This window comes from Panulirus ornatus, chromosome 10 (genome assembly GCF_036320965.1).
Source record: "Panulirus ornatus isolate Po-2019 chromosome 10, ASM3632096v1, whole genome shotgun sequence".
NCBI lineage: Eukaryota > Metazoa > Arthropoda > Malacostraca > Decapoda > Palinuridae > Panulirus > Panulirus ornatus.
Genome location: NC_092233.1, coordinates 46,899,140 through 46,926,915, shown reverse-complemented (window position 1 = coordinate 46,926,915; position 27,776 = coordinate 46,899,140). Strand labels below are relative to the sequence as shown.

The 27,776-nt window shown below is 40.7% G+C and overlaps 1 protein-coding gene across 1 annotated transcript in view; it reads left to right on the top strand.

The window, feature by feature from the left end:
• Positions 1-6,734, top strand: part of LOC139750933 (kinesin heavy chain-like) — a 442,650-nt gene extending 435,916 nt beyond the window's left edge. Inside the window, exon 19 of the mRNA XM_071665845.1 lies at positions 3,906-6,734. Within this exon, the coding sequence (XP_071521946.1) occupies positions 3,906-3,919 (14 nt within the window). The 3' untranslated portion in view covers positions 3,920-6,734. The remainder of the gene's footprint in view (positions 1-3,905) is intronic.
• The last annotated feature ends 21,042 nt before the right edge of the window (positions 6,735-27,776 follow it).

Sequence of the window (27,776 nt, the reverse complement as noted above, 5' to 3'; positions counted from 1 at the left end):
GCATGCTTCTTTCTTACTTCACATATATTCACATATACTTATGTATGTCCTTATTTTTAAACATGGTATTCCCAATCACTGGTTCTGTTTCAGGACTCAACTCCTCAAAACTGTTCTCCATATCCGTTTACGTTACTGAATGTCCCATATCCCCTAATTGTACCATCAACTGCTATATTGTCCACCTTTGGATTCAAATCATCCATCAATGATAACATGCTGACACACTCGCTCATATCCTCGAAAGATACTCTCCTATCTTCATTCTTATTGTAGCCGGGTACTTAAGTGCTAAAAATCGCTCACCTCTTATAATCCACTTTCATTTTTACCTGTGTCAATCTGAGGCTCACTTCCTTATACTAAAAAATTCCCACATCTCCTTCAGCAGAAGCACTACCCTTTCCATAGCTCTTGCCTCGTTAATCCCAAGAGAAATTCCCAATCCATTCTTCTGCCTAACCCTTGAGCTTTGATTCTTTTAGAGCTCAAACATTTAACCTATCTCTCCTTTCTGATCTTGGTAAGCCACACTCATTCAAGCACCAGCCTGAGCCTTGATTTTCAAATTGAAAACATAACAGAGTCTTTTTAGTGTGGAAGTGTTTCCATTTAAATGTCTTGGTACGGGATGAGGGTGTGTGTGAATTATTTCACTGGCTATGTGTTCCTGATCCAACTAAAGAAAATTGGGAATGTAGTTAATGATATATAGATAAGCAGAATAACTGCTGTTGGATTGTGATAAGTGGACTGGTGTGTGGCTCAAGTTCGCAAACAGTTTGATTTGCTATTTGGAAAACAAATGTTTGTGCTTGAACAGTGATACAGCCTTATGGCTGCATCCTTCTGGTTTGTCTTAGAGGCTCCAATCAAGGCCAGACAGCAACTGAAAGAAAAATGCTTTGAAGAAATAGAGAAAAGGAAGAGCTATCTATGGCTTTTTAAGGAGGTGGAAGACATGTAGTGAAAATTTATTTTTGCTCGAGATATTTCAGATGGCAAAAGCATTACTTATGGTCAGATGCATCAGAACATTTTATTTGTGAAGATAATAGTGTGAATGGAGACTTTGGTGTGACATGATAAATCAGTTTGATGAGCATAGTGAAAATGAAGTACTTATGGTAGTATGGAAGTTGATGTTTCACTTTAACACACTTTACATAGGTTGTGGAAGTTTTTGAATGAACTGAAAGGTAGGATGCATTTAATGCACTTTATGTAAATGGGAATAGATTTATAAATGATACATAGAATATACAGGAAAGCTTATGTTTGAAAAAGGGTAAATTATATTTAAGAAAGGCAGAAATTGGTAAAGAGTTCCAGAAGAAAGCAAAGAAAGAGTACATGAAGATTTTGGAAAAATTTAGGGAAAATGAGAAGTTGCACCAAAAAGGAAAGAGGTTGATGTAAGAGTGGAAATGTTAATATGAAAAGTAAGGAAGGGGAGTTGCTGACTGAAAAGGAGGAAGGGAAAGGAAGATGGAAAGATTATTCTGAAGTACTGATGAATGTGGGATAAGGTAAGGCAGCAGGTGTTACATGTAAGGGTATGGAGGATGGAAGGAAGAAGATGCAAGTGCAAGGGCCTATAGCAAAATTGAGGTAAAATAGGGCAATAGTGAGGCTGAAGGTAGGAAAGGCAACTGGAGTGGCTGGGATTATGGCTGAAATGATGAAGCATAGAGGAAAAAGTGTGACAGAGTGGATGTATCTGATATGTGATTTAGCATGGAAACATAAGTTTGTGGCTGAGGATGAAAGCTATTATTGTTCCTCTATCAAAGGAAAAGTTGCTGAGGATGTATGTTGTAATTACAGGGGAATAAGTTTGTTAAGTATATCGGGAAAAGTGTGTGCAAGAATGTTGATTTATTGATTGATGGAAGTGACTGAATGCAGAATAAGTGAAGAGCAAGCGGGTTTTTAGGAAAGTTAGGGTATGTGTGGATGAGATTTTTATGAAGATGACAGTGGAAAAGTATTCAGGGAAACTTGTTACCAACTTTTATGGATCTGTAGAAGGCACTTGATAAGTCGAGTGGAATGCTTTATGGGACATGTTTAGGATATGTGGGGTAGGGGGACAACTGTTGTTGGATGGTTTGAAAGCCTTCTATAGAAGAGCAAATGCATGTGCAAGAGGGGATGGGAAATTGAGCAAAGGTTTTGGTATACATATGGGTGTGAGGCAGGGGTGTGTCACCGCAGCTTTTTGATATATATATATGGATGAAGTGATGAGATGAAAACAAAGCTAAGGGAAAGGGGTGCAGCACTGGAGTGTGGTATTGAAGTTTGGTGGCTAGTGGCAAGCCTGTTTGCAGATGGCACTATGTTGCATGCTGAGAGTGAAGAGGAGTTGCAGAAGGTTCATGGTGTTTTTATGATGTGTGTAAGCATAGGCTATTGAAGGTAAATGCAAGTAAAAGTAAAGTAATGGCATTTGAAAGGAAAGTGTGAAAGTAGGTTTTACAAAGCCTTATTGAAGGAAGAAAATGAACTGAACTGTGTTTTGGATATGGGGGGAGAAAGACTGGATGAGATGAGATAATTCAAGTATTTAGGACTTGCTTGGGTAAGTTTGGTGGTATGGAAGGAGAGAAAAGGAGGAGAGCAGTGCAGGGTAGAATTATCACTGGTTCTCTTATCAGAATAAAGAAGGGTAGAGGTTTAAGTATAGAAATGAAGAAAGGAGGGACAGCGTAATCCATCCCACCTTGACCTATGGAGCTGAAATGTATACATGGAATGAGTCATAGAGGTCAAGATTTCAGGTTATGGATATGAGATGTTTGAGAGGAGCCTGTGGTATGACTAGATGAAATTAAGAACATAATGAGGGGGTGTATGAGAGTTTTGTTATGGCAAGGGATGCAAAGGAAATGCATTGTGGAGTGGTAGAGTGGGTGAAATGTGATACTTTGAGGTGGTTTGGGCATGTGGAAAGAATGGAAGTGGGTTATTTTCAAGGAGAGTGTATGACAGTACACTTAGAGAGGTTGGTGTGGGAGCAAGACCACAAGTGACTTGCGGAAATAGAATGGAAGAGTACTGGAGGGAGAGAAATGATGGACGAATGCTTGGAATGGTGTAGTGTATGCAAGGGAGGCATATGAGGTCAGGGATAAGTAGAGACTCTTTTGCCATGGCCACTCCTTTGATAGGACCACACAGAGGTTACAGGCACCTGAGATATAGATAGAGTTCCACTTTATAGGATTACAACATACCATCTGTCATACAGTAATCATATAATGCGGTGGCCAGCTACTTTTTGCATGCTGGCAAAGACTTGTAAGCAGCCAAATAATTGTAACTGAAGTACTTGTTACCTATAGAAGAAGAAAAGAGGACTAACAGTAGTCATTGCTCTTTACAAAAAGACTTCTGAGTGTTACATATGTTTGTTTGGCATACATACTCTGATAGAGACATTTGGCCCACCACCCCCATTTTTTCCCATTTAAGTAAAGAGAATTATTTTAGTACATGAAATACTATTTTGGTTTAAATAAGAGTAATTGATGGTTGACTATAAGTGAGTGGCAGTTAGTTCTATATTTATAGCTTGTTCCTTGGGATGGTCTCCATTCTTTTAGATAGTATGACCTGTTTGATATTTGTCATTTGTTTGTTCTAGACTGGTTAAAGGTTTGCCTATCTTTATTTCATACCTTAAGAAAGAAGTTTATTAAATGCATCTCTTATTTTCTACCAATATCCCTGTATAGTCTTTTCACCTAACTGATGCAGTACCAGCAAATTTTTAGTCTGTGCATTTTGTCATCTGTCACCTTAACAGCTGAATTTGATTACTAAAATCTCTGTGACAACAGATTATTATTTTGAGAACTTCAGCTCTGATGATTACTAATTTTGTCCTCTCTCTTTTGCAGATATGTCAAGCTAAAGTTTATTCCTAACCATGTTCCTCAGTAGAATTCAGCCTGTCTATATTGAGCAATGGCCAAGTCTTAATGAACATTGTTACCAGTCTCAGTTTATCACCACAGAATATCTGCACACTCACATGTGTGAAATTTTTTGAATTGCATAGAGAAAACTCTGGAGGGGGTAGTGCTGGTGGGAGGGAGGAGAGGGATATTTTATGGTCAATATCTGGAGCCTTGGATGGTTATGTTTATTTTTCATATTTTTATCAATTTTGTGAAATTTTGATAGGACTATAAAAGTTATTTGTTTTACTACTTTTTATGCTTGTTCAAAAGGAAAAAAAGGCCTAGATTGGCCTTAATGCTTTCTTTACATTTTTTTCTGGAGTGTAACATTCACCCTTCAGAAGTACAAACCAAGGCTCTGTATCAGTGAGTCATTTGCTTATTAAAATCCTCACAGTTTTTAGCCATGTTGATCATCCTGTCCAAATAAAGCTTAAATGCAGAGTAGTAAAGCACAAAGTGAGGGACATCACTGATTGACTGCTTAACAGAATCATATGCAGGTATTGTACAGGATAAAAAGTGCCATGGACATGCTTTATGGTGGAAGTGGGAGTTACCATGTTTAGAATGTTCAACCAGATTTCAGTTTTGATTGCAATCAGATTTTACGAAATAGACCTCATGAAGCTGGGGAATACTTGGACCAAAAGAATTAAATGGATTTGATGAGTTAGATTGTCATCTGTATCTAGCTTGAATTTTGATAAGAAAATCTTTAAGACAGCTTGCCATGTACTTCAGTTTTATAAATATGCAGTGTCTCAATTTTTTTACGGTCATACTGTATCATATACCTGTGACATTTTGTATGTACCATAATGTAAAGTTCATGTCATGTAATTCACTCAAGTTTTGATGGATTCCTTTATGTGAATTGATGATTATTTTAATGTTTGGGAAACAGCTATTAGGAAATATAGTCAGACCAGTATTTTAACATAGGTGATGATAACTTTTATATAATGTATATAAATTAGTATTATTTTTATGGGAGCCTTCAGTGGAAATGTATGCGTATATAGAAGTATTTGATATGCTTGCAAAGGATTCAGACTGCTTTATGTTCAGCTTGATTTTTAGGGGGGGTTAACCCAAAATCTGCCTGTAGTACACATTTGTAGGTTTCATGTTATTGTGGCCTTTGATCAACAATGATCCAGTGGGTTGCACTTGTAAGCAGAGTATTTGTGAAACTGTCTATATTTCAGAATGGCTGTTTCTGTTGCATCAGAAACATTTTTTTGAACTGTTGTGATGGGTAGGAATATGATATTACATTAACTGACTTTTTTTTTGTATCATTTCAAAGAGTATGTATCATATTCATTGAAGAGGTCTTGAAATTATAATGAAAGTAAAATGCTGCAAACATTGTTTTTGAAAAATTATATTCATCATAGGTCAGATGTTATGTAATTCTATTCCAGGTATCGTTTTTAATTATGTTTATTACAGATGCAGGTGATCACTTTTGAGGCATTGTACTAATTCTAATGGAACATCATCGGCACAGGAATTTAACAATAGGTCCTGTTTATTCCCATTCATGATAGTTACAATAGGAACATGTGGCCATAGAAAAGTATTGGCTGTGTGCTTCTCAGAGAAGATATATTGTGTGTTGAGACAGAAAAGAAATAGTCTCTTAAACAGTTATATATTTTTGTGTTTTGTTTTGAGTAGTTGCCTGTGGCACTACTTGTCCACGTCCCTCACCGATTAGACCAGCATTCACTCCTACATTAGGTTGAGTGATCTCTTTCAGCTTTAAAACAACTGAATATAAGACGTTCTACAGTGCCCTTATTAATTTTTGTAATAGATACAATTTAGTAATATAGTTTTTCATTATCTGAGTTTAAGTCCATTCCTGGTGGAGAACACTTTAGTATTTAATTTGGCTAATTTATTTATTATCTTAATTGTAGTGTGAGAGCAGCTACATTTTATCCTTCTCACTATTGACCTATGATTGCCCTTGCTAGCAGGAGAACTCTCCAGGTTCATGTTACTGCACTTAACTGTCGGCATAACTTCACATAGTATATCACACTATAACAAACCTTTTCAATCTTTGTGCCTCAGATTCTTAAGCCACTGTTGCATCTGCTATGGAAATAGGCTTTACCTTCGGCTATATAGATGGCCAGGAAATTTTCACAACTTGAAAGTTTGAATTGGAAGTCATATTAGGCTGAACTTAATTGAAATTACATTCATGACTATCTGAAAGATGGATCTGACTATTTCTCATGTATTGTCATGAATAGTGAAGTATTGTATGTTCTCCCTTATTCTTTTAGTTAAGAATATTGTAAGAGCATGTGACACTGAAGCAAGCAAAAACCATAGATTACCATACAAAAGTGAAAATTAAAAAGCGAGCATTATGATAAACCAAAGATTTCTTTTTTCTATTAGGTATGGTTGTAAGAGTGTGGTGATAACTATTGGCTGACATCACCTGGAGGTGTATAGAGCACTGAGTAGTACAGATACAGAATGGAGTTTCTTCTGCAACACTGATAACATACAGTCACCAACTTAAGTATTACCATGGCTTTTTCTCCATGTTGCTAGGATTTAGCTGAATTTTTCCCTAGCCAGTGATCAGAGACCTTTCAGTTGGAATTTATGCAGGGGGAGAAAACAAAAACAATGTGAAAGTATTTTTCATTCGTAAAATTTATTGCACTAAAATTGCTGCCTCAGCTTTACGTGCTTGTACTATGGAAAGGTACTGCAGTAAAAACACTAATTATTTTTTTTGTTTTTATTTACCTTCTTTTAAAGTATGCAAGTTATGATTAACAAGATTTAACAAAATCTTATGAAAAGAAGTCCTGTCTTTCATTTGAATATCAAGTTCTTTCTTTATCCTTCTGGTACATCCTAGAGGCTTATTTGAATTCCAGAAAAATCTAAATATGAAATAAGCTAACAGGTCTCCCACCTACCACTGTTTTCCTTTGTTTTGCCTACTGCTCTCCTAAGTCTATAAATTCTATAATCTTTGATTATTTAAACTCCTGCTATGAGGCTGTGACATCGTTTCACCTGCAAGCTGAGGTCATCTACTTGGGAGATTTTCACTAAAGGAAATGGATGAACACCCATACAGCCATTTTTTTTTTTTTTTTTAAGCCCTCACAGTCTCTGCTCTCAATGATTTAGACCACTCTCCTAGTATTCTGGATCTGTTTTCCATTTCCAATCATTTGTGCTGTGGCTACACAATCTTGCCCTCAATTAGTTCATCTGGTCACACACTCATATTATTATTATTATTATTATTATTTTTTTTTTTTTTTTTTTTTTTTTTTTTTTTTATACTTTGTCGCTGTCTCCCGCGTTTGCGAGGTAGCGCGAGGAAACAGACGAAAGAAATGGCCCTACCCCCATACACACGTACATACACACGTCCACACACGCAAATATACATACCTACACAGCTTTCCATGGTTTACCCCAGACGCTTCACATGCCTTGATTCAATCCACTGACAGCACGTCAACCCCTGTATACCACATCGCTCCAATTCACTCTATTCCTTGCCCTCCTTTCACCCTCCTGCATGTTCAGGCCCCGATCACACAAAATCTTTTTCACTCCATCTTTCCACCTCCAATTTGGTCTCCCTCTTCTCCTCGTTCCCTCCACCTCCGACACATATATCCTCTTGGTCAATCTTTCCTCACTCATTCTCTCCATGTGCCCAAACCATTTCAAAACACCCTCTTCTGCTCTCTCAACCACGCTCTTTTTATTTCCACACATCTCTCTTACCCTTACGTTACTTACTCGATCAAACCACCTCACACCACACATTGTCCTCAAACATCTCATTTCCAGCACATCCATCCTCCTGCGCACAACTCTATCGATAGCCCACGCCTCGCAACCATACAACATTGTTGGAACCACTATTCCTTCAAACATACCCATTTTTGCTTTCCGAGATAATGTTCTCGACTTCCACACATTTTTCAAGGCTCCCAAAATTTTCGCCCCCTCCCCCACCCTATGATCCACTTCCGCTTCCATGGTTCCATCCGCTGACAGATCCACTCCCAGATATCTAAAACACTTCACTTCCTCCAGTTTTTCTCCATTCAAACTCACCTCCCAATTGACTTGACCCTCAACCCTACTGTACCTAATAACCTTGCTCTTATTCACATTTACTCTTAACTTTCTTCTTCCACACACTTTACCAAACTCAGTCACCAGCTTCTGCAGTTTCTCACATGAATCAGCCACCAGCGCTGTATCATCAGCGAACAACAACTGACTCACTTCCCAAGCTCTCTCATCCCCAACAGACTTCATACTTGCCCCTCTTTCCAGGACTCTTGCATTTACCTCCCTAACAACCCCATCCATAAACAAATTAAACAACCATGGAGACATCACACACCCCTGCCGCAAACCTACATTCACTGAGAACCAATCACTTTCCTCTCTTCCTACACGTACACATGCCTTACATCCTCGATAAAAACTTTTCACTGCTTCTAACAACTTGCCTCCCACACCATATATTCTTAATACCTTCCACAGAGCATCTCTATCAACTCTATCATATGCCTTCTCCAGATCCATAAATGCTACATACAAATCCATTTGCTTTTCTAAGTATTTCTCACATACATTCTTCAATGCAAACACCTGATCCACACATCCTCTACCACTTCTGAAACCGCACTGCTCTTCCCCAATCTGATGCTCTGTACATGCCTTCACCCTCTCAATCAATACCCTCCCATATAGTTTACCAGGAATACTCAACAAACTTATACCTCTGTAATTTGAGCACTCACTCTTATCCCCTTTGCCTTTGTACAATGGCACTATGCACGCATTTCGCCAATCCTCAGGCACCTCACCATGAGTCATACATACATTAAATAACCTTACCAACCAGTCAACAATACAGTCACCCCCTTTTTTAATAAATTCCACTGCAATACCATCCAAACCTGCTGCCTTGCCGGCTTTCATCTTCCGCAAAGCTTTTACTACCTCTTCTCTGTTTACCAAATCATTTTCCCTAACCCTCTCACTTTGCACACCACCTCGACCAAAACACCCTATATCTGCCACTCTGTCATCAGACACATTCAACAAACAAAATTATTATTATTATTATTATTATTATTATTATTATTATTATTTTACTTTTGTCGCTGTCTCCCGCGTTAGCGAGGTAGCGCAAGGAAACAGACGAATGAATGGCCCAACCCACCCACATACACATGTATATACATACACGTCCACACATGCAAATATACATACCTATACATCTCAACGTATGCATATATATACAGAGACATATACACATGTACATAATTCATACTGTCTGCCTTTATTCATTCCCATTGCCACCGCGCCACACATGAAATGATAACCCCCTCCCCCCGCATGTGTGCAGGGTAGTGCTAGGAAAAGACAACAAAGGCCACATTCATTCACACTCAGTCTCTAGCTGTCATGTAATAATGCACCGAAACCACAGCTCCCTTTCCACATCCAGGCCCCAAAGAACTTTCTATGGTTTACCGCAGACGCTTCACATGCCCTGGTTCAATCTATTGACAGCACGTCGACCACGGTATACCACATCGTTCCAATTCACTCTATTCCTTGCATGCCTTTCACCCTCCTGCATGTTCAGGCTCAAATCGCTCAAAATCTTTTGCACTTCATCCTTCCACCTCCAATTTGGTCTCCCACTTCTCCTCGTTCCCTCTATCTCTGACACATCAATCCTTCCTCACTGTGGCCAAACCATTTCAGTACAACCTCTTCTGCTTTCTCAGCCACACACATTTTATTACCAAACATCTCTCTTACCCTTTCATTACTCACTCGATCAAACCACCTCACACAACATAATGTCTTCAAACATTTCCTTTCCAGGACATCTAACCTCCTCTGCACAACCCTATCTATAGCCCATGCCTCGCAACCATATAACATTGTTGGACCCACTATTCCTTCAAACATACCTATTTTTGCTTTCTGAGAACGTTCTCGCCTTCCACACGTTCTTCAATGCTCCCAGAACCTTCGGTCCCTCCCCCACCCTGTGACTCACTTTTGCTTCCATGGTTCCATCGCTGTTAAATACACTCCCAGATATGTAAAACACTTCACTTCCTCCAGTCTTTCTCCGTTCAAACTTACCTCCCAATTAAGTTGTCCCTCGACCCTACTGAGCCTAATAGCCTTGCTCTTATTCACATGTACTCTCAACTTTCTTCTTCCACACACTTTACTAAACTCACCAACTTCTGTAGTTTCTCAACCAAATCAGCCACCAGCGTTGTATCATCAGCGAACAACAACTGACTCACTTCCCAAGCCCTCTTATCTACAACAGACTGCCTAATTGCCCTTCTCTCCAAAACTCTTGCATCCACCTCCCTAATCACCCCATCCATAAACAAATTAAACAACCATGGAGACATCACGCAACCCTACCGCAAACCAGCATTCACTGGGAATCAATCACTTTCCTCTTTTCCTACTAGTAAACATGCCTTACATTCTTTTCAAAAACTTTTCACTGCTTTTAGAAATTTACATCCCACACCATATACTTTTAATACTTTCCACAAAACATCTCTATCAACTCTATCAATTGTGTTCTCCAGATCCATAAATGCTACATACAAATCCATTTGTTTTTCTAGATATTTCTCACATACATTCTTCAAAGCAAACACCTGATCCACTCATCCTCTACCACTTCTGAAACCACACTGTTCTTCCCCAATCTGATGCTCTGTACATGCCTTCACCCTCTCGATCAATACTCTCCCATATATTTTCAAAGGAATACTTAACAAATTTATACCTCTGTAATTTGAACACTCACCTTTATCCTCTTTGACTTTGTACATTGGCACTATGCATGCACTATGCTGATCCAGAGGCACTGCACCATGAACCATAAATACACTGAATATCCTTACCAACCAATCAACAACACACTTACCCCTTTTTTAATGAATTTCACTGCAATACCATCCAAACCCACTGCCATGCTGGCTTTCATTTTTCTGCAAAGCTTTCACTACCTCTTCTCTGTTTACCAAACCATTCTCCTTGACCCCTCTCACTTTGCACACCACTTGGACCAAAACACTCTATATCTGACACTCTATCATCAAATACATTCAACAATCCTTCAAAATACTCCTTCTCACTTCAGCACTACTTGTTATTACCTCTCCATTAGCCCCCTTCTCCAATGTTCCCATTTGTTCTCTTGTCTTATGCACTTTACCTCCTCCCAAAACGTCTTTTTATTCCTCCTAAAATTTAATGATACGCTGTCACCCCAACTCTCATTTGCCCTCTTTTTCACCTTGCACCTTTCTCTTGATCTCCTGCCGCTTTCTTTTATACATCTCCCAGTCATTTGCACTACTTCCCTGCGAAAATCGCCCAAATGCCTCTCTCTTGCCTTTCACTAACAATCTTACTTCTTCATCCCACCACTACCCTTTCTAATCTGCCCACCTCCCACCTTTCTCGTGCCACCAGCATTTTTTGTGGAAGCCATCACTGCTTCCCTAAATACATCCCATTCTTCCCCCACTCCCCTTACATCATTTGCTCTCACCTTTTACCATTTTGCACTCAATCTCTCCTGGTACGTTCTCACACAAGTCTGCTCTCCAAGCTCACTTACTCTCACCACTCTCTTCACCCTGGCATTCTCTCCTCTTTCCTAAAACCTCGAACCTGAAACCTTTGCCTCCATAAAAACACAGACATCCCTCCATTTGCCCCTCTCAGCACATTAACATCCAAAAGTCTCTCCTTTACACATCTGTCAGTTATTGCTCTCTGGCCATCTCTCCTACCTACATATGTATTTTATGTATATCTCTCTTTTTAAACCCTGGGGATAGGGGAGAGAGAATACTTCCCAGGTATTTCCCGTGTGCTGTAGAATGCGACTAAGGGGGGTGGGAGCGGGGGGCTAGAAACCCTCCCCTCCCCGTATTTGACTATCTAAAAGGTGAAACAGAAGAAGGAGTCATGCGTGGAGTGCTCTTCCTCCTCGAAGGCTCAGATTGGGGTGTCTAAATGTGTGTGGATGTAACCAAGAGAAAAAAAAGGAGAGATAATATGTTTGAGGAAAGGAACCTGGATGTTTTGGCTCTGAGTGAAACGAAGCTCAAGGGTAAAGGGTAAGAGTGGTTTAGGAATGTCATGGGAGTAAAGTCAGGGGTTGGTGAGAGAACAAGAGCAAAGGAAGGAGTAACACTACTGAGGTAGGAGTTTTAAGGGTATGTGACAGAGTGTAAGAAAGTAAACTCTAGATTGATATGGGTAAAACTGAAAGTGGATGGAGAGAGATGGGTGATTATTGGTGCCTATGCACCTGGGCATGAGAAGAAAGATAATGAGAGGCAAGTATTTGGGAGCAGCCGAGTGAGTGTGTTTGCAGCTTTGATGCACGAGACCGGGTTATAGTGATGAGTTATTTGAATGCAAAGGTAAGTAATGTGGCAGGTGAGGGTATAATTGGTGTACATGGGGTGTTCAGTGTTGTAAATGGAAATGGTGAAGAGCTTGTAGATTTTTGTGCTGAAAAAGGACTGGTGATTGGGAATACCTGGTTTATTTTTTTATTATATATTATTATACTTAGTTGCTGTCATCACACAACCCTGCCTCACTCTTAAGTGCATCCCAGAACTTTTGCTGAACTCTCCATCCCCCATTCACATGCATTTGTTTCTCTGTACAAAGCTTTCACACTTCAGCAGTGTGTCCCCCTGACCCATATATCCTTAACGTATCCCGTAAAACATTCCAGTTGACTTTGTCATATGCTTTTTCTAGATCTGTAAAAGCTGCATAAAACTTCTTACCTTTTGCTAAATACTTTTCCATGGTCATCTCTACCTCAAAAATTTGATCCTCACATACCTTACCTTTCCTAAAACCCCCTCACTCTTCACTTATTCTGCATTCAGTCACTTCCTTCACACTGTCAATCAACATTCATTCATACACTTTTCCTGTTATACTTAATAGACTTATTCCCCTATAATTGCTTCATACATCCTTGGCACCTTTGAATAAAGGAACAGTAGTAGTTTCACCCATTCCTCAGGCACAACCTTCTGTTTCTATGCTAAATTACTTATCAGATGCATCCATTCTATCACACTTTCTCCTCTATAAATCATTTCAACCATAATCCCATCCACTCCAGGTGCCTTTCCTACCTTCATCCTCATTATTGCCCTTCTCACCGCCTTCTTTGCTATTGGCCTTTTCCTTCCATCCTCCATACCCATGCATGCAACACTTCCATCTTTTGATTTAGGAATTCGATTTAGGAATTACCCTTCCTTACTTCTCACATCAACATTTCCACTCGTACATCCACCTCTTTACATCTTCCAGTACAGTTTCTTGTTATCCTGAATCTTTCCACCTAACTTTTTCCAAAATCTTCATCTACTCCTCTGCTTTCCCTCTATCAGCTTCTTAACATTCCACTTACATATCTTATATTCTTCCCACCTCTTTTGCTGAACTTCCACTGGTACATTCTTATCAAGCAATCTACCATATGTCTTTTTCTTCTCTTCCACAGCATTTCTAATCCTTCCGTCCACCATGCATTGCCCTTTTTATTCCTGTATCTCACTAATTTGTACCCAACTACTGATTCTACAACCTTTACTAGTATTTCTCTAAACATTTTAAACACCTCATTCACACATGATTGCATCCTCACATTCCCTGCACTTCCATTTAAGCTTTCAGTTACCTTCCTTTTAGACTTCTCCCTGTATTTTCTAATTCATCTTCTCGCTTGCCAACATTTTTACCTCTCCATTCTTCTTTACACCATACCTCCACTTCTCTCTGATCCTCATCCACACAAGAACTGCAAAATGGTCAGACTCTCCAAAGAATCCTCTCACAACTTTATCAACTAGCATGGCCCTTCTCAATCTTCATCCATTCCCACATAGTCAATCAAAGCCTTTTGCTCTTCTCTTCCATCATTCCTCATCCATGTATACCTGTGGATCATCTTGTGCTGAAAAAAAAGGTGTGTGCTAGAAATAAACCCCCTCTCAGCACAAATATCCACAAGATAACTTCCATTCTCATTTACTCCAGGCACTTCCCATATACCAATTTTTTCACCAATTTCATCACTTCTCACTTTCATATTCGTATCACCCAATATGACCACGTTTCTCTCATTCTCAACACCGCTCAGGAAAGCTTCATTTCATCCTTACCTCATACAGTCTTCATATTCATAGGCGCATATACACATACCCATTCATACTTCACAATCCCAGTCTCTCCTTTTACCCTCGCTATTTTTGATCCATTCCATCCATAATCTGTAACACCCTCCCACACTCTTGGTTATGGCAGAATTGCACATCCTTCTTTCCCTCTTCCCCAATAATTTTCACTCATTCCCATCTATACCACACCTTACATGTCCTCCCATAACTTGCGTTCATTATTTCCATTTTCACTCCACACACCCTACCCAAGGATATGGGTTGCCCCAATCCCTAGCACATCCAAGCTACAACTTTAAAACTTCTCCATAAGCTCCCTCCTTTTGCTGTCACCAGTCATCCCACTCAACATTCAGCGCCATCACCCTCAGTCATTTGTCTCTTTCAATCTTCGGTATAACTGGTAGACTCCAGTGCTGCTTCATAGTCTTTTGTGCCTCACCCTTGCCAGGTCACTGGCAGAGGGCAACTCCAGCGCAGTATTTCCAAGTAGGCAGCGAGGCTCCTAAATTGCCTCAAAACTAAGTCGCATCACAGCACAGGTGTTTGTCTAAATTTACAAGGATTTCCCTGATGGAGTTGGGCAATGCATCCGTCTTTAGTTCCATCCCTAAGGGGTGTATTAACAAGATCACCACAAAGAGGCAGGATGAGAATTGGATGCTCTAATCAACCTAGAATATTGGGGTGAGACTTTGATACTCTAATAAAACTAGAGTATCCCCTTGAGGTATTGAAACTTGACAACTTTCCCTTATTGGAGAGTTTTTTCTTTTACTTTTCACAATGGCAATAGCTCCTACTTCATTGGTTACAATACTGCCACTGCACCTCATTTAAAGTAAATCCTTTACCCACAAGTTTGTATTCATTACTATGAGTAAAATCAGGTGAAGCAAATCTTAGGTGAGTTGACAGAACAAGATTACCAAAGCCTATGATCATTTTGAATATTTTTATTAAATAACATTTTAACCTTTTATTTTCTAATGTGAATAGATTCAAGTTGTTTAATCTTGTCTTGTAAGATTTATTTCTCAGTCGAGGAATCATCTTGGTAGCTCGATGCTGCACATCTCCATTCTATGTTTATCCTCAGGTAAGGTGACCAAAATGGAATACATGAAATCGGCAAGTATGAATATGTACATATGTATATATGTATATGTCTGTGTACGTATACGTTGAAATATATATGTATGTATATGTGCGTTTAAGGGTGTTTATGTATGTATATGGTGACTGAGTTTGGTAAAGTGTTTGTAAGAAGAATGCTGAGAGTAACTGTGAATAAGAGCAAGGTTATTAGGTACAGTAGGGTTGAGGGGCAAGACAATTGGAAGGTAAGTTTGAATGGAGAAAAACTGGAGGAAGTGAAGTGTTTTAGATATTTGGGAGTGGATTTGGCAGCAGATGGAACCATGGAAGCAGAAGTGAGTCACAGGGTGGGGAGGGGGCGAAAGTTCTGGGAGCGTTGAAGAATGTGTGGAAGTCGAGAACATTATCTAGGAAAGCAAAAATGGGTATGCTTGAAGGAATAGTGGTCTAACAATGTTATATGGTTACAAGGCATGGGCTGTAGATAGAGTTGTGCGGAGGAGAGTGGATGTGTTGGAAATGAGATGTTTGAGGACAATATGTGGTGTGAGGTGGTTGATCGAGTAAGTAATGAAAGGGTAAGAGAGATGTGTGGTTATAAAAAGAGTGTAGCTGAGAGAGCAGAGGAGGGTGTTTTAAGATGGTTTGGTCACATGGAGGAAATGAGTGAGGAAAGATTGATAAAGAGGATTTATGTGTCAGAGGAGGAGGAAACGAGAAGTGGGAGACCAAATTGGAGGTGGAAAGATGGAGTGAAAAGATTTCGAGCGATCAGGGCCTGAACATGCAGGAAGGTGAAAGGCATGCAAGGAATAGAGTGAATTGGAACGATGTGGTACACCAGGGTCGACGTGCTGTCAATGAATCGAACCAGGACATGTGAAGCGTCTGGTTTAAACCATGGAAAGTTCTGTGGGGCCTGGATGTGGAAAGGGAGCTGTGGTTTTGGTGCATTGTACATGACAGCTAGAGACTGAGTATGAACATGTGGCCTTTGTTGTCTTTTCCTAGCACTACCTCGCGTGCATGCGGAGGGGAGGGGGTTGTCATTGCATGTGTAGCAGGGTGGCGACGGGAATGAATAGATGCAGCAAGTATGAATTATGTACATGCGTACATATGTATATGTCTGTGTATGTATACATATGTATACGTTGAAATGTAAAGGTATATGTGCGTGTGTGGATTTTTATGTACATACATGTGTATGTGGATGGGTTGGGCCATTCTTTCGTCTGTTTCCATGAGCTACCTCGCTAAAGCGGGAGACAGCGACGGAGTATGATAAATAATATATATTTATTTATTATTTTGCTTTCTTGCTGTCTCCCGTGTTAGCGAGGTAGCACAAGGAAACAGACGAAAGAATGGCCCAACCCACCCACATACACATGTATATACATACACGTCCACACACGCAAATGTACATACCTATACATCTCAATGTATACATATATATACACACACAGACATATACATATATACACATGTACATATTCATACTGTCTGCCTTTCTTCATTCCCATCGCCACCTTGCCACACATGAAATAACAACCCCCTCCCCCCTTATGTGTGCGAGGTAGCGCTAGGAAAAGACAACAAAGGCCACATTCGTTCACACTCAGTCTCTTGCTGTCATGTAATAATGCACCGAAACCACAGCTTCCTTTCCACATCCAGGCCCAACAGAGGTTTCCATGGTTTAAACCAGACGCTTCACATGTCCTGGTTCAATCCATTGACAGCACATCGACCCTGGTGTACCACATCGTTCCAATTCACTCTATTCCTTGCACGCCTTTCACCCTGCTGCATGTTCAGGCCCCAATCACTCAAAATCTTTTTCACTCCATCTTTCCACCTCCAATTTGGTCTCCTACTTCTCGTTCCCTCCACCTCTGACACATATATCCTCTTGGTCAATCTTTCCTCACTCATTCTCTCCATGTGACCAAACCATTTCAAAACACCCTCTTCTGCTCTCTCAACCACACTCTTTTTATTACCACACATCTCTCTTACCCTATTATTACTTACTCAATCAAACCACCTCACACCACATATTGTCCTCAAGCATCTCATTTCCAGCACATCCACCCTCCTGTGCACAACTCTATCCATAGCCCACGCCTCGCAACCATACAATAATGTTGGAACCACTATTCCTTCAAACATACCCATTTTTGCTTTCCAAGATAATGTTCTCGACTTCCAAACATTCTTTAACGCTCCCAGAATTTTCGCCCCCTCCCCCATCCTATGATTCACTTCCGCTTCCATGGTTCCATCGGCTGCCAAATCCACTCCCAGATATCTAAAACACTTCACTTCCTCCAGTTTTTCTCCATTCAAACTTACCTCCCAATTGACTTAACCCTCAACCCTACTGTACTTAATATCCTTGCTCTTATTCACTTTTACTCTCAACTTTCTTCTTTCACACACTTTACCAAACTCATTCACCAGCTTCTGCGGTTTCTCACATGAATCAACCACCAGCGCTGTATCATCAGGAAACAACAACTGACTCACCTCCCAAGCTCTCTCATCCACAACAGACTGCATACTTGCCCCTCTTTCCAAAACTCTTGCATTTACCTCCCTAACAACCCCATCCATAAACAAATTAAACAACCATGGAGACATCACACACTCCTGTCGCAAACCTACATTCACTGAGAACCAATCACTTTCCTCTCTTCCTACACGTACACATGCCTTACATCCTCGATAAAAACTTTTCACTGCTTCTAACAACTTGCCTCCCACACCATATATTCTTAATACCTTCAACAGAGCATCTCTATCAACTCTATCATATGCCTTCTCCAGATCCATAAATGCTACATACAAATCCATTTGCTTTTCTAAGTATTTCTCACATACATTCTTCAAAGCAAACACCTGATCCACACATCCTCTACCACTTCTGAAACCACACTGCTCTTCCCCAATCTGATGCTCTGTACATGCCTTCACCCTCTCAATCAATACCCTCCCATATAATTTCCAAGGAATACTCAACAAACTTATACCTCTGTAATTTGAGCACTCACTCTTTTCCCCATTGCCTTTGTACAATGGCACTATGCACGCATTCTGCCAATCCTCAGGCACCTCACCATGAGTCATACATACATTAAATAACCTTACCAACCAGTCAACAATACAGTCACCCCCTTTTTTAATAAATTCCACTGCAATACCATCCAAACCTGCTGCCTTGCCGGCTTTCATCTTCCGCAAAGCTTTCACTACCTCTTCTCTGTTTACCAAATCATTTTCCCTAACCCTCTCACTTTGCACACCACCTCGACCAAAACACCCTATATCTGCCACTCTATCATCAAACACATTCAACAAACCTTCGAAATACTCACTCCATCTCCTTCTCACATCACCACTACTTGTTATCACCTCCCCACTTGCGCCCCCTTCACCGAAGTTCCCATTTGCTCCCTTGTCTTACGCACTTTATTTACCTCCTTCCAGAACATCTTTTTATTCTCCCTAAAATTTAATGATACTCTCTCACCCCAACTCTCATTTGCCCTTTTTTTCACCTCTTGCACCTTTCTCTTGACCTCCTGTCTCTTTCTTTTATACATCTCCCACTCAATTGCATTTTTTCCCTGCAAAAATCATCCAAATGCCTCTCTCTTCTCTTTCACTAATACACTTACTTCTTCATCCCACCACTCACTACCCTTTCTAATCAACCCACCTCCCACTCTTCTCATGCCACAAGCATCTTTTGTGCAATCCATCACTGATTCCCTAAATACATCCCATTCCTCCCCCACTCCCCTTACTTCTTTTGTTCTCACCTTTTTCCATTCTGTACTCAGTCTCTCCTGGTACTTCCTCACACAAGTCTCCTTCCCAAGCTCGCTCACTCTCACCACCCTCTTCACCCCAACATTCACTCTTCTTTTCTGAAAACCCATACAAATCTTCACCTTAGCCTCCACAAGATAATGATCAGACATCCCTCCAGTTGCACCTCTCAGCACATTAACATCCAAAAGTCTCTCTTTCGCACGCCTGTCAATTAACACGTAATCCAATAACGCTCTCTGGCCATCTCTCCTACTTACATAAGTGTACTTAGGTATATCTCGCTTTTTAAACCAGGTATTCCCAATCATCAGTCCTTTTTCAGCACATAAATCTACAAGCTCTTCACCATTTCCATTTACAACACTGAACACCCCATGTATACCAATTATTCCCTCAACTGCCACATTACTCACCTTTGCATTCAAATCACCCATCACTATGACCCGGTCTCGTGCATCTAAACCACTAACACACTCATTCAGCTGCTCCCAAAACACTTGCCTCTCTTGATCTTTCTTCTCATGCCCAGGTGCATATGCACCAATAATCACCCACCTCTCTCCATCAACTTTCAGTTTTACCCATATTAATCGAGAATTTACTTTCTTACACTCTATCACATACTCCCACAACTCCTGTTTCAGGAGTATTGCTACTCCTTCCCTTGCTCATGTCCTCTCACTAACCCCTGACTTTACTCCCCAGACATTCCCAAACCACTCTTCCCCTTTACCCTTGAGCTTCGTTTCACTCAGAGCCAAAACATCCAGGTTCCTTTCCTCAAACATACTACCTATCTCTCCTTTTTTCACATCTTGGTTACATCCACACACATTTAGGCACCCCACTCTGAGCCTTCGAGGAGGATGAGCACTCCCCGCGTGACTCCTTCTTCTGTTTCCCATTTTAGAAAGTTAATACAAGGAGGGGAGGATTTCTGGCCCCCCGCTCCCGTCCCCTCTAGTCGCTTTCTACGACACGCGAGGAATACGTGGGAAGTATTCTTTCACCCCTATCCCCAGGGATAATATACATATATATATATATATATATATACACATACACACACATACACATACATACGCACATATACACACACACACACATACATATATATACATATGAGAAATGTAAGAAACAATTTAGAAAACTGAAACTTCTAGCTTGAAATGAATGAAAAAAAAGAATGTCACATAATGGTTCAACCTCTGGCTATGGAAAAAAGGAAATGTATAATTTATTTACACAAACGTCAATAGCAGTTCTCATCAATTTAACCACTGTATCAATAAGCTTCAATGTCTAAGCTACATTTTTCTCCAATTTCACTATTTTCCTTCACATTTTCAATTGTGTCTGAAGGTTCTACTTCAAGAGTGATTATAGATTTAAGATTATAGATTAAGATTATAGATTCAAGAGTGATATATATATATATATATATATATATATATATATATATATATATATATATATATATATATATATATATATAGATGAAAGCCGGCAAGGCAGCAGGTTTGGATGGTATTGCAGTGGAATTTATTAAAAAAGGGGGTGACTGTATTGTTGACTGGTTGGTAAGGTTATTTAATGTATGTGTGACTCATGGTGAGGTGCCTGAGGATTGGCGGAATGCGTGCATAGTGCCATTGTACAAAGGCAAAGGGGATAAGAGTGAGTGCTCAAATTACAGAGGTATAAGTTTGTTGAGTATTCCTGGTAAAATATATTGGAGAGTATTGATTGAGAGGGTGAAGGCATGTACAGAGCATCAGATTGGGGAAGAGCAGTGTGGTTTCAGAAGTGGTAGAGGATGTGTGGATCAGGTGTTTGCTTTGAAGAATGTATGTGAGAAATACTTAGAAAAGCAAATGGATTTGTATGTAGCATTTATGGATCTGGAGAAGGCATATGATAGAGTTGATAGAGATGCTCTGTGGAAGGTATTAAGAATATAAGGTGTGGGAGGAAAGTTGTTAGAAGCAGTGAAAAGTTTTTATCGAGGATGTAAGGCATGTGTACGTGTAGGAAGAGAGGAAAGTGATTGGTTCTCAGTGAATGTAGGTTTGCGGCAGGGGTGTGTGATGTCTCCATGGTTGTTTAATTTGTTTATGGATGGGGTTGTTAGGGAGGTAAATGCAAGAGTTTTGGAAAGAGGGGCAAGTATGAAGTCTGTTGGGGATGAGAGAGCTTGGGAAGTGAGTCAGTTGTTGTTCGCTGATGATACAGCGCTGGTGGCTGATTCATGTGAGAAACTGCAGAAGCTGGTGACTGAGTTTGGTAAAGTGTGTGGAAGAAGAAAGTTAAGAGTAAATGTGAAAAAGAGCAAGGTTATTAGGTACAGTAGGGTTGAGGGTCAAGTCAATTGGGAGGTGAGTTTGAATGGAGAAAAACTGGAGGAAGTGAAGTGTTTTAGATATCTGGGAGTGGATCTGGCAGCGGATGGAACCATGGAAGCGGAAGTGGAGCATAGGGTGGGGGAGGGGCCGAAAATTCTGGGGGCCTTGAAGAATGTGTGGAAGTCGAGAACATTATCTCGGAAAGCAAAAATGGGTATGTTTGAAGGAATAGTGGTTCCAACAATGTTGTATGGTTGCGAGGCGTGGGCTATGGATAGAGTTGTGTGCAGAAGGATGGATGTGCGGGAAATGAGATGTTTGAGGACAATGTGTGGTGTGAGGTGGTTTGATCGAGTGAGTAACGTAAGGGTAAGAGAGATGTGTGGAAATAAAAAGAGCGTGGTTGAGAGAGCAGAAGAGGGTGTTTTGAAGTGGTTTGGGCACATGGAGAGAATGAGTGAGGAAAGATTGACCAAGAGGATATATGTGTCGGAGGTGGAGGGAACGAGGAGAAGAGGGAGACCAAATTGGAGGTGGAAAGATGGAGTGAAAAAGATTTTGTGTGATCGGATCCTGAACATGCAGGAGGGTGAAAGGAGGGCAAGGAATAGAGTGAATTGGAGCGATGTGGTATACCGGGGTTGACGTGCTGTCAGTGGATTGAATCAAGGCATGTGAAGCGTCTGGGGTAAACCATGGAAAGCTGTGTAGGTATGTATATTTGCGTGTGTGGACGTATGTATATACATGTGTATGGGGGGGTTGGGCCATTTCTTTCGTCTGTTTCCTTGCGCTACCTCGCAAACGCGGGAGACAGCGACAAAGTATAATAAAAAAATATATATATATATATATATATATATATATATATATATATATATATATATATATATATATATATATATATATATTTTATTATTTTTTTTATTATACTTTGTCGCTGTCTCCCACGTTTGCGAGGTAGCGCAAGGAAACAGATGAAAGAAATGGCCCAACCCCCCCCCATACACATGTATATACATACGTCCACACACGCAAATATACATACCTACACAGCTTTCCATGGTTTACCCAGACGCTTCACATGCCTTGATTCAATCCACTGACAGCACGTCAACCCCGGTATACCACATCGCTCCAATTCACTCTATTCCTTGCCCTCCTTTCACCCTCCTGCATGTTCAGGCCCCGATCACACAAAATCTTTTTCACTCCATCTTTCCACCTCCAATTTGGTCTCCCTCTTCTCCTCGTTCCCTCCATCTCCGACACATATATCCTCTTGGTCAATCTTTCCTCACTCATTCTCTCCATGTGCCCAAACCACTTTAAAACACCCTCTTCTGCTCTCTCAACCACACTATTTTTATTTCCACACATCTCTCTTACCCTTACGTTACTCACTCGATCAAACCACCTCACACCACACATTGTCCTCAAACATCTCATTTCCAGCACATCCATCCTCCTGTGCACAACTCTATCCATAGCCCACGCCTCGCAACCATACAACATTGTTGGAACCACTATTCCTTCAAACATACCCATTTTTGCTTTCCGAGATAATGTTCTTGACTTCCACACATTCTTCAAGGCTCCCAGAATTTTTGCCCCCTCCCCCACCCTGTGATCCACTTCCGTTTCCATGGTTCCATCCGCTGCCAGATCCACTCCCAGATATCTAAAACACTTCACTTCCTCCAGTTTTTCTCCATTCAAACTCACCTCCCAATTGACTTGACCCTCAACCCTACTGTACCTAATAACCTTGCTCTTATTCACATTTACTCTTAACTTTCTTCTTCCACACACTTTACCAAACTCAGTCACCAGCTTCTGCAGTTTCTCACATGAATCAGCCACCAGCGCTGTATCATCAGCGAACAACAACTGACTCACTTCCCAAGCTCTCTCATCCCCAACAGACTTCATACTTGCCCCTCTATCCAAAACTCTTGCATTTACCTCCCTAACAACCCCATCCATAAACAAATTAAACAACCATGGAGACATCACACACCCCTGCCGCAAACCTACATTCACTGAGAACCAATCACTTTCCTCTCTTCCTACACGCACACATGCCTTACATCCTCGATAAAAACTTTTCACTGCTTCTAATAACTTTCCTCCCACACCATATATTCTTAATACCTTCCACAGAGCATCTCTATCAACTCTATCATATGCCTTCTCCAGATCCATAAATGCTACATACAAATCCATTTGCTTTTCTAAGTATTTCTCACATACATTCTTCAAAGCAAACACCTGATCCACACATCCTCTACCACTTCTGAAACCACACTGCTCTTCCCCAATCTGATGCTCTGTACATGCCTTCACCCTCTCAATCAATACCCTCCCATATAATTTACCAGGAATACTCAACAAACTTATACCTCTGTAATTTGAGCACTCACTCTTTTCCCCATTGCCTTTGTACAATGGCACTATGCACGCATTCTGCCAATCCTCAGGCACCTCACCATGAGTCATACATACATTAAATAACCTTACCAACCAGTCAACAATACAGTCACCCCCTTTTTTAATAAATTCCACTGCAATACCATCCAAACCTGCTGCCTTGCCGGCTTTCATCTTCCGCAAAGCTTTCACTACCTCTTCTCTGTTTACCAAATCATTTTCCCTAACCCTCTCACTTTGCACACCACCTCGACCAAAACACCCTATATCTGCCACTCTATCATCAAACACATTCAACAAACCTTCAAAATACTCACTCCATCTCCTTCTCACATCACCACTACTTGTTATCACCTCCCCATTTGCGCCCTTCACTGAAGTTCCCATTTGCTCCCTTGTCTTACGCACTTTATTTACCTCCTTCCAGAACATTTTTTTATTCTCCCAAAAATTTAATGATACTCTCTCACCCCAACTCTCATTTGCCCTTTTTTTCACCTCTTGCACCTTTCTCTTGACCTCCTGTCTCTTTCTTTTATACATCTCCCACTCAATTGCATTTTTTCCCTGCAAAAATCGTCCAAATGCCTCTCTCTTCTCTTTCACTAATACTCTTACTTCTTCATCCCACCACTCACTACCCTTTCTAATCAACCCACCTCCCACTCTTCTCATGCCACAAGCATCTTTACATAAGTATACTTATGTAAGTAGGAGAGATGGCCAGAGAGCGTTATTGGATTACGTGTTAATTGACAGGCGTGCGAAAGAGAGACTTTTGGATGTTAATGTGCTGAGAGGTGCAACTGGAGGGATGTCTGATCATTATCTTGTGGAGGCTAAGGTGAAGATTTGTATGAGTTTTCAGAAGAGTGAATGTTGGGGTGAAGAGGGTGGTGAGAGTAAGTGAGCTTGGGGAGGAAGTACCAGGAGAGACTGAGTACAGAATGGAAAAAGGTGAGAACAATGGAAGTAAGGGGAGTGGGGGAGGAATGGGATGTATTTGGGGAATCAGTGATGGATTGCGCAAAAGATATATATATATATATATATATATATATATATATATATATATATATATATATATATATATATATTTGCGTGTGTGTGTATGTGTGTACGTGGGTGGTTGGGCCATTCATCGTCTGTTTCCTTGCGCTACCTCGCTGACGCAGGAAACAGCAGTAAAGTATAAGAAAAAAGTGAGTATTTTGAAGGTTTGTTAAATGTGTTTGACGATAGAGTGGCAGATAGAGGGTGTTTTGGTTGAGGTGGTGTGGAAAGTGAGAGGGTCAGTGAGAATGGTTTGGTGAACAGAGAAGAGGTAGTGAGAGCACTGCAGAAGATGCAAGCCGTTAAGGCGGCGGTTTTCAATGGTATTGCAGTGGAACTTATTAAAAGAAGGGGGGTGGGGGTTGACTATGTTGTTGAATGGTTAGTGAGGATATTCATTGTATGTATGGTTCATGGTGAGGTGCCTGAGGATTGGCGGAATGCATGCATAGTCCCATTGAACACAGGTAAAGGGGATAAAGGCGAGTCTTCAAATTACAGAGGTATAAGTTTGTTGAGTATTCCTGGGAAATTATATGGGAGGGTATTGATTGAGAGGGTAAAGGCATGTACAGATCATCAGAGTGTGGAAGAGTTGTGTGGTTTCAGAAGTGGGAGAGGATGTGTGGATCAGGTGTTTGCTTTGAAGAATGTATGTGAAAAATACTTGAAAAAACAGATGGATTTGTATATAGCATTTATGGATCTGGAAAAGTCATATCATAGAGTTGATAGAGATGCTTCGTGGAAGGTATTAAGAGTATATGGTGTGGGAGGTAAGTTGCTAGAAGCAGTGAAAAGTTTTTATCAAGGATGTAAGGCATGTGTGCGAGTAGGAAGAGAGGGAAGTGATTGGTTCCCAGTGAATGTTGGTTTGAAGCAGGGGTGTGTGATGTCTCCATGATTGTTTAATTAGTTTATGGTTGGGGTTGTTAAGATGAAAGCAAGAGTATTGGGGAGAGGGGAAAGTATGCAGTCTGTTGTGGATGAAAGGGCTTGGGAAGTGAGTCAGTTGTCGTTCGCTGATGATACAGTGCTGGTGGCTGATTCGGGTGAGAAACTGTAAAAGTTTGTGACTGAGTTTGATAATGTGTGTGAAAGAAGAAAGCTGAAAGTAAATGTGAATAAGAGCATGGTTATTAGGTTGAGCAGAGTTGAGAGACAAGTCAATTGGGAGGTAAGTTCGAAAGAAGAAAAACTGGAGGAAGTGAAGTGTTTTAGATATGTGAGAGTGGATTTAGCACCGGATAGAGCCATGGAAGCGGAAGTGAGTCCCAGGGTGGGGGAGGGGGCAAAGATTCTGGGAGCGTTGAAGAATGTGTGGAAAGCGAGAACATTATATTGGAGAGCAAAAATGGGCATGTTTAAAGGAACAGTGGTTCCAACAATGTTATATGGTTGCGAGGTTGTGTGGAGGATGATGGATATGTTGGAAATGAAATGTTTGAGGACAATAAGGGTAAGAGAGATGTATGGTAATAAAAAGCGTGTGGTTGAGAGAGCAGAAGAGGGTGTACTGAAATAGTTTGGTCACATGGAGAGAATGAGTGAGGAAAGATTGACAAAGAGGATATATGTGTCAGGTGGAGGGAACAAGAAGTGGGAGATGAAATTGGAGGTGGAAGGATGGAGTGAAAAAGATTTTGAGCAATCGGAGCCTGAATATACAGGAGGGTGAAAGGCATAAATTGGAATGATGTGGTATACCGGGGTCGACGTGCTGTCAATGGATTGAACTGGGGCATGTAAAGCATCTGGGGTAAACCATGGAAAGTTTTGTGGGGCCTGGATTTGGAAAGGGAGCTGTGGTTTCGGTCCATTACTCATGATGGCTAGAGATTGAGTATGAATGAATGTGGCCTTTGTTGTCTTCTCCTACCACTACTATAGCATGCATGCAGTGGGGAGGATGGTGCCATTTCATGTGTGGCAGGGTGGCTACGGGAATGGATGAAGGCAGAAACTATGAATATGTACATGTGTATATAATAATATATGTCTGTGTATGTGTATGTTGAAATGTATAGGTATGTATATGTGCATGTGTGGGCGTTTACGTATATGCATGTGTATGTTGGTGGGTTGGCCCATTCTTTCGTCTGTTTTCTTGCTTTACCTCGCTAAGACAGGACACAGCGCCTAAGTATATCAAATATATATATATATATATATATATATATATATATATATATATATATATATATATATATATATATATTTTTTTTTTTTTTGCCGCTGTCTCCCGCGTTTGCGAGGTAGCGCAAGGAAACAGACGAAAGAAATGGCCCAACCCACCCCCATACACATGCCTTGATTCAATCCACTGACAGCACGTCAACCCCGGTATACCACATCGCTCCAATTCACTCTATTCTTTGCCCTCCTTTCACCCTCCTGCATGTTCAGGCCCCGATCCCTCAAAATCTTTTTCACTCCATCTTTCCACCTCCAATTTGGTCTCCCTCTTCTCCTCGTTCCCTCCACCTCCGACACATATATCCTCTTGGTCAATCTTTCCTCACTCATTCTCTCCATGTGACCAAACCATTTCAAAACACCCTCTTCTGCTCTCTCAACCACGCTCTTTTTATTTCCACACATCTCTCTTACCCTTACGTTACTTACTCGATCAAACCACCTCACACCACACATTGTCCTCAAACATCTCATTTCCAGCACATCCATCCTCCTGCGCACAACTCTATCCATAGTCCACGCCTCGCAACCATACAACATTGTTG